Source organism: Epinephelus moara, chromosome 3 (genome assembly GCF_006386435.1).
Source record: "Epinephelus moara isolate mb chromosome 3, YSFRI_EMoa_1.0, whole genome shotgun sequence".
Taxonomy (NCBI): Eukaryota; Metazoa; Chordata; class Actinopteri; order Perciformes; family Serranidae; genus Epinephelus; species Epinephelus moara.
The window spans coordinates 513,490-522,093 of record NC_065508.1 but is presented as its reverse complement, the minus strand read 5'-3'; the positions used below and the strand labels follow the sequence as shown (position 1 = coordinate 522,093).

Below are 8,604 nucleotides of genomic sequence, written 5' to 3'. Positions count from 1 at the left end.
TGTTTTAATTTATCATGTTGATCTGTTCTGTACGACATCTATTGCACGTCTGTCCGTCCTGGAAGAGGGATCCCTCCTCAGTTGCTCTTCCTGAGGTTTCTACCGTTTTTTTCCCGTTAAAGGGTTTTTTGGGGAGTTTTTCCTTCCNAGAAGAGGGATCCCTCCTCAGTTGCTCTTCCTGAGGTTTCTACCGTTTTTTTCCCGTTAAAGGGTTTTTTGGGGAGTTTTTCCTGATCAGCTGTGAGGGTCATAAGGACAGAGGGATGTCGTATGCTGTAAAGCCCTGTGAGGCAAATTGTGATTTGTGATATTGGGCTTTATGAATAAAATTGATTGATTGAATTGATTGAACACACACACATGGTTACGTTTAGGAAAAAAGAACAGGATGTGGCTTTACAATCTTACAGGAAGTGAACACCGGCCTCCTTGGTGAAAGTCAGTGGTTGTTGGACCCAACAGCCCTCCCTCCCCACTCGGACTGCCGCTTTAACTTTCATTGTTGTCCTGCCCTGTTTCCCCCAACGCTGCAGAACGCCATTAAACTATAACAGCAACAAGCCATGTATCATGCTGACGTTTAAGGACGGCTTGTTTTGTTGGTGCCTGGAAGTCATGGTCCAAGCGCCAGTTGTCGATGACTTTTAAGTGAGACCAGGTTGTAACAAGCCATAACTTCACCTTGTTCTCATGTCGTAACTTCGTTCTGTTACTTAAACAAACACCACCTCTGTGGCGACGCGTCAGATCGCCACATTCAGGCATGTTTTAATAAATATTTTGTTTGTTTGTTGACGGAACGTCTTCTTCTGTCCTTCCAGCTAAATTCCAGAGTGGGCGGGTCTTTGATGGGGCCACCATCGCCTTGACAACTGATTGATTGACAGCAGGCCAGGCGTGTGACACCAGACAGGAAGTTTGAGAGGAGACGAGGGGCGGGGCCACAGAGCAGTGAACTGCACAATCAACCAATCAGCTTCCTCTTCTCAGCTCCTTTGGATTTCAGCTGCACAGAGTGTAATAACGTGTGGAAACCTCTTATCTCCTCTGTCAGGATGAGGGACAGGAGCGACGCCTCCTTCACATCTGACTCCTTTGAATACCTCTTAATTAGCTCTTAATTAATTTTTAATTATATCTTAATTAGCTCCTGAAATCACCTCATGATAACCTCATTAACATCGTTCATAAACGTGAGACTTATTAATAACCAGTAATGAGATCAGATTATCGAATACATTAATGGACCTGAATGTTTTAAGGGTTTTTAAAAGGTCATCTGTATTAATTAAGGGTTTTTAATCATATTAAAATAATGTTGCAGGTTGAATCATTTTTATTTGAGGTGAATTCATGAAGATATTAATATATGACGAGCTTTTAAATGAACACGATGAATCATGACTTCATATATTAATATTTTGAATTAAAACATTGTAATTAACCCCTTTAATTAAACGTACCTTCGTTACAGTGTTGTAAATTCGTTAAGATTAATTAAGGGCTTCTTAATGGGTTCTTTATCAGTTAAGAGGGTTATAAGTGGAATTAATTACAGAATAAGTTTAGTTGTTAACGAAGCGTCACTGATTGATTTTTATTCTTAGATGATTCTATTAAAATGAAAACCTGACAAACTCTGGAGATACGAGGTTTCCACCTGACAGTGATAATAACTATAGAGAGTAAAATTATAACTGTATACACAGTCTGGGCGTCGCCATGGTTACTGATCGTTATTAGACCCATTATCTCGTCGTCACTGACGTGAACCAGCTGATTAAAGAACAGATTTGTTTATTTTTACTTCCTGTTAATTAATAATAAATAATAAATAAACAAACGACACGTTTTACTGCCCGACATGAAAATATCTGTATTTATGTAATTAATTCTGATAATTGGGTCTAATAAGCGACGAGAACCTGACGCGTCTGAGTCATAAAGTCTTCACACAGGTGAAATTTAATGTTTTATATTTAATATAATTCTAACGAGCGGTTCAGGAAACGAGGTTTGGATGTTCATCTCTCTGCTTCCATCGGGCTTGGAGAGCTCCACAGGCTTCCAGCGCTCTCCAACCTGCGATCTTCCATGAACAGCCACACCTCCACCCCCCCCACACCCCCCCACAGGTGTGCTAATGAGGAGGGCCTTAACGAGGTTCCCTAACGAGCTGTCTGTCTGCTGCCTGTGCGTCACTCTGGGCTTCGTTAGCAGAAGAAACTTTACAACATGTTTTAGATTTAAAAGATCTGTGAGAGGAAGGAAGGAAGGAAGGAAGGAAGGAAGGAAACATGAGGAGGACAGATGACGTGCCCTGATTTTGTTTTAATGCCTAAATCATAAATAAAGTTAAATCTAATTAGAGTTTAAAACGTTTAAAGTTGCTGAGCTGTAACTCGACGCGTTGTCTCTGGACCTCCGTACGTCACATGATCACATGATCGGTCTCCGTGGGGATGCAGAATGACGTCTGGCTCAACAAACGGACTCCTGATTGTTTTAAGAACTGAAGTAAATAAAAGCAGTGACCAATCAGAATCACTGTCACAATCACGTCATCTGTCATCGGGACGGCCATATTACACTCATCTGTACGGAGGCTCACAGGGGACAAAATAAGAGACGAGCCGAGAGTTTAAATTAATATAAAATGTAAAAACAATGTGACTTATTACGAATTACTGGATTTTTAAGACTAATTTTGTTTTTAGAGAAAAACAAAACTCCAGTTCTTTAATTCCAGATTTTACAGATGTTGATTTGATTAATGACAGAAAATAAACAACTTTATTGAGTGTTTAACAGTAACAAAACACTGAAAAGTGTCAACAACAACAACAACTGTCTATGAAAACAAATATATTTATATCATCATATCTGTGATAGTGACCACGATGAAACATCAGGTTTAAAAATGAAAAGTTTATATTTAAACAGATTCAGTCAAATAAATTTAATGTTTTAAATGATGTATATTTAATTAAGCTGCTGGTGCTTTTTGTTTCCTCTGAGCCTCCGTACATCAGGACACTCTGACTGTGGCGTTGGCGTGTCAGCCTTTGGATAGTGAGGTGAGACGTGGCCCCGCCCTCTCGCAGTGTTCCTGTTATTTACCCGGAGATGTGAGGTTTTAGGACGTCATGAGCGGACAGCGTGTGTTTCTTCCTCCTCGGCGCCGGCGTTTACTTTCTGTACAGACGATGTGATTTTCTGCATGCAGGACTTGACTTTGTGTTTTGTGTTTTCCGCTTCGGTCTCCGCTGCGTTTTGGCGTTCGCGGCTGCCATTTTGTTTTCCGGTGACTTGACTGGGACTTGTTAGCTTTGTTAGCATTCCTCACCGGGAGCTATGGTGTCTGCTAGCCGTGAGCTAACAAAACGCCAGCGGTGCCATCTTTGATATTCTGCGACTTTGACCCGTTGTGTTCATCTCGGAGGCTTCAAGCTGCTTTTTACCGTCGGGAGAATGTAGAACTTTGTACAATCAGATTATTACTATCACATAATTATGATTATTATTATTATGAATCTATGGCGTTTGTATATTGAAGAGCTTTTTAATGTTGGATCAGACATGCAGTGCTCGCCGTCTGTAGAGAACACGTTGTGTATTATTAGCTTTATCATTTTCTCAGTATGATGTGCATTATAGCGTGTGACACCAGTTCCCTTAGCAACCGCTGAATGTGTTCGCCACAGCGCCGCTAACCTTTAATTTACTCCACATCTCGGTGCCATTTGGCGTCCCAGCTCAGGATGCACTCAGAGAAGAGAGGAGGCTGAATATCAGGTCAAAGGTCAGCTGATGTCCTGACCTGCTCTGGGCTGCAGCGGCTCTACGGAAGCTCCAACACAGCAGTTTGAACATCACGTTAAACCTCGAACGACATTTCTATCTTAGAACAAATTTTCTGACTTGGAATGTAATCTGTAACTTAGAACATCGCTTTTAACTTTAAACATAATTTCTATCTGAGAACGTCATTTACAACATAAAACGTCATTTGTGACTCAGAGTGTAATTTAGAGCATCATGTCTCATCTCATTCAGAATCTCTGAACTATTCGTAATGTTTGTTACTCAGAATGTCATTTCTATTTTAAACCTAATTTCAAATCTAGAATGTGATTTTTTAACTTAGAACCTTACTTCAAATGTAGAACATTTCTAACTCGTAGAATGTAATTAGTGATTTAGAACATCTTTTCTAATATAGACGACCCCGGCTGCAGGTCGTCATTATGTGTTTGTTATGATGTCACAGGTTCGTCAGGCTGCAGTTAACAACTGGACGTCACCGTTATGACTCTGCTGCAGCTGCAGGTTAACGTCAGGTCGTTGTCCTTCTGTCAGAACCTTCTCTCTGATATTTGGTTGATTAGCGTTCGCTGGTTTTAGCTGTTAGAGTCGTGCTTGCCCCTGATTGGCCACAGGAAGTGACACATCATGTTCAGTGACAGTGTTTTGGTCAGTTTGGACTTTACACCAGAGGAGCTCAGATAAACCGTTTGTCTCTGTGGTGCAACAAAACACGGCTGCAGCTTCACGATCAAACTGACGAATCGTGTAGAGTCAACTTTGATCTGTACGTTCATAGAGAACTTAGGTACAGCTGATGCAACACGCCGCCGAACACTTCCTGTCATTACGACTGTTGCAGCAAACGAACTGTCACCAGAGTCTGTTCAAGTTTTCAGGGATTTTAAAATGAGGAGACGTCATTGTCTTAATCTGATGTGGAGCCCAAACAGGTGTCGGCCTCTATGACCTGCTGCACGTCATCAAACGTTCATATGAATATTATAAAGTTGTCTCTGGGCCTGTTTGACGCTGTGCTGTGTGTAGAGACTTTCAGACTAATAATACCGACCTGACTCACGGCCCAGTTTCAGCCTCCTCAACACTTACAAAGTGTGAAGACAGTCGGGACTCCAAATGGCGCCTGCAGAGTGAATGGCTGTTTTGTAGTGTGTGTTTTCTAAAGCAACAAACTCCACTTTGACCTTTTCAAAGTTTTATTTATTCGTGCTGGAGGAACTCTTTCCGAGGAAATATCTGATGTCTTTTTTAGGTGTTTTTGCTTGAAACTGAAGAATTCATCTTAAAGCAGATTTCACTTGTTATTCTAATGTTTTTACCAGCTGTTCGGTGGTTGCTGCGTATATATTTATCTCCATCCAACCGAAGCAGCGACGATTCGTTCAGACGCGCTGAAACGTTTCGTCTCTTTCAGGTGAAGCTAAAAACACCCGCAGGAAGCTTCTCTGATCCACGCCACGGGAAACAGCAGGAGGAGGGAAACTGTTAGCATTGTTAGCATTCATTAGCTGCTCCTCTGGCCACAGCTATTCAACAAGCTAACGTGCTAATTTGTGGCTAACAGCATGCATGTGCTACAGTTAGGAATGTTAATGAAGCTAACAGTGCTAACAAACTATTTCTCATAAATCTGGGCTACAGGACTGAAACCAAAGCTTTCAGCTGTCTTATAATTATTATGATGTAATCAGTGTAATAACATGTGTTATTATCTGCGCTATGCTAACATTAGCTCACAAGCTAACCACAAAATGTCCGTGCAAATGTGAGCCACCAACGAAACTCTCCAATATATTGAAGAAAACATCTCAGATTATTTTTATTTATTTAACTGTTCATTTCAACTTTGAATTTCATTATTATAATTTGTTTTAAACAGTTCAAATCTACAACGTCACATATTTAAAAATCTCTTTTACTTTTATTAAAAAGGTCTTATTTTGTGCATAAAAAGGGTCACCATGCTTTTAAAATATTTAATCTATGAAACATGTCAGTCAGCTTTAAACCCTCGTGTTTGATATGTGTGTAAATACACAATAGAAACTTCTCTTTGTGTCATTAAAGCAACACATTCATCAGAAATCTGACCTGCAGACACAAACTCAGGTTCCTGAACAATATTCTGAGGATTTAAGAAAACACGTATATTTAAATTCCATCATTCGTAATATGACGTGTTCAGTTATATTTAATGTGAGGCCCCTGTGTCTGCAGGAGTGAAACATGAAATGTGTTTTATATCAGTTTATTTTTAAGATAAAATGTGAAGATATTTAATCGAACACGTTGAACATGTCGACAGAACGTAAACTGATCTTTGTTTCATGAAGCGAACATGAACTCAGGTACAAACCAGACTCTCAGCAGTGTCTGGGGAGTTTACAGAAAAGGCAATATTACAGACAGTATTTATTCATGGAACATTTATTCAGTCAGAAATCTGTGACATCATTAATTGATTAACGCTTTGATCAGATGAAAGGTTCATTATCGGCCTGAAGCTCGTTGAGTTTAATGATCGTTTGTTTGTTTCCTTCCACACACAGAAATGAAAACAAACCATTCATAAACAAACAAACAATAAACACGTATGTTTTCATTTCTGTCCTGGCTGTTTCCCATCCACCATGTTCACGCTCTGCAGAATCAATAATCAACGATCAATAATCGGCTCCACTCAGCTTTTTCTACTATGATGGATATTGTACTGTACTGTATTAACTGGACTCCAATGCTGCATGCTCAGTGTGTAACTGTGTGTGTGTGTGTGTGTGTGTGTGTGTGTGTGTGTTTTTAAATCTTTTTTTCTTTTGTAGTTTTTTGGAGTATTTCTCTTCTTGTTCTTCTTCTTCTTCTTCTTCTTCTTCTGCATCGTGTTCAAAGTGTTCCTGTAAATAAATTGAGGTGGTCAAACGCTGCCTTCTCATTGGTCCGTTTTTTTTTCACCTTCTTCAAACTTTGAAAATTTTATTGTTTCGTCCAAAACAACAGCGTCACACTAACAAGACTCTCAGTGCTGCATGAGGACAGAGGACTGAGTCAGGTGAGACAGCGTCACTCGCCACATGTATTATAGAAATAAAGCTTTAACAAAGATTTGAGATGATATAAATATTGTGACAAATATAAATCACACAAGGACGTTTTAACATCTAAATAATAAAGAGAAAAGAGAAACTATATGTTAAAAGAAATAAAGACATTAATGAGAAAATAAATAATCATTAAAATAAAAACAATGTTTCATTATATTTTTTCAATTTGTATTTATAAAGTAAATTTAATTAAAACATATCTAAATATAAAGTATTTTATATACCAATATTATTTAACATATACTGAATTATAAATATATACATTTAAAAAGAAATACGATTAAAGTATTTATGATATGTAAATAGTATGTTGTATATTATAGATAAACCTGAATTAAACAGAAAAATACAGATAGTAGAATATAATCTTCAAATAATATGAATGATTATTATAATTATTAAACTATATATTATATAAATAACTGTATAAAATAAATATCTAGATTAAACAAATAAAGATGAATAAATAAAATAAAATGTGTTTCCTGTAGAGATGTAAATATCTAGAATAAACAAAGAAAAATAATTAAAAAAAAATAAAACCTGTTACCTGTGGAGTAAATATTATTTATACAAATATCTCAAAATAAAATAAAACGAAATAAATTGAAATACAATAAAAATGTTTCCTGTAGAGATTCTATGGATGGAAATGTTTAGAATAAACAAATAAAATAAACAACACGTGTTTCCTGTGGAGACATTTACATAGCCTAGATATCTCAGTTCCTGTTGTGACCACGTGGCGGCGGCAGCAGCAGCTCGTTCCCGCGCTGCAGAGCCTCAACTTTGTCCCCGGAAGCGGAAGTTCTTTCCTTTCTTGTTTCTGCTTGGTTTAGAGACACACAGAGGTGAGTTCTCTCTCCGGTTAATCCTTCTTCAATCTGGTTTTCAGGTGAGCATCCGATCAGTTTTGGTGTCTGCACTTATTCTGGGATGGACACACTTTGTGTTCGCGCTGAAATTGTTTCTCTGAGTGAATCCTTACTTTAGCTTTTAGCCGTTTTTCTCCGTGTTTCTGTCCGGTCTGTCTGTCGGCGAGCCGCTGCAACACGTCGCCATTTTAGCCCTGAGGAGCGGGAAACCAGACTTATATTAATAATTATATGAAATATTAAAGGTCCGCAGAGTGACGTGTTTCTACCGTAGAAATAAACCGGGTGAGAAGAGCTCCGGTGAGACGCAACGGTCCGCTGCTGGGTATAAGCTAACAGGCTAACGTTAGCATGGTGACTGTTGCCTGCTGCGCAGTTTATCGATCTGTTAAAGGTGGAAACTGTTATTGGTGATCAGTCTGATGTAAAACAAAGTTTAAATTCTCCGTGTTGAGAACGAGACGTTTGGGAGCGTCTCTGTTAGCATGGCGTCAGTTAGCCGCAGCTGTAGCCACCATGTGACCATCTGAACACTGTGGTTCCATTACCGGACACAGCTGAGTGCACATCTAATCACTTAAAACTGATCAATGATCGAAGACACAGGTGCAGCAAACAGTTCAGAGTTTGTAGGTCAACATGTCTGCTGTGTGAACTCTCATATCTGGATCTAACTAAATTATCCGCAGGTTTTAATATGAGCTTTTATTTTGAAAGGGATTTGTGTAAGACGGAGCTCTGCAGGACTGGAGCTGCTGTGTGTGTGTGTGTGTGTGTGTGTGTGTGTGTGTGTGTGTGTGTGTGTG

At 39.0% G+C, this 8,604-nt stretch overlaps 2 protein-coding genes across 5 annotated transcripts in view; both read left to right on the top strand.

Moving 5' to 3' along the window:
• camk2a (calcium/calmodulin-dependent protein kinase II alpha) overlaps window positions 1-6,740 on the top strand; it is an 18,639-nt gene extending 11,899 nt beyond the window's left edge. For all 3 annotated transcript variants that reach the window (XM_050037828.1, XM_050037816.1, XM_050037809.1), the window contains exon 6: window positions 822-6,740. Coding sequence is in view for 1 of the 3 variants with exons in the window: in XM_050037809.1 (XP_049893766.1) it covers window positions 822-825 (4 nt within the window). In the remaining 2 variants the exon portion in view is untranslated. The remainder of the gene's footprint in view (window positions 1-821) is intronic.
• Window positions 6,741-7,635: 895 nt separating this feature from the next.
• The window catches only part of rps14 (ribosomal protein S14), a 4,949-nt gene continuing 3,980 nt past the window's right edge, over window positions 7,636-8,604 (top strand). The window contains exon 1 of one of the 2 annotated variants that reach the window (XM_050037853.1): window positions 7,636-7,774. The gene's annotated coding sequence lies outside the window, so the exon portion shown is untranslated. Of the gene's footprint in view, window positions 7,819-8,604 lie in introns of both variants that reach the window. The other variant, XM_050037861.1, reaches the window with a different exon arrangement.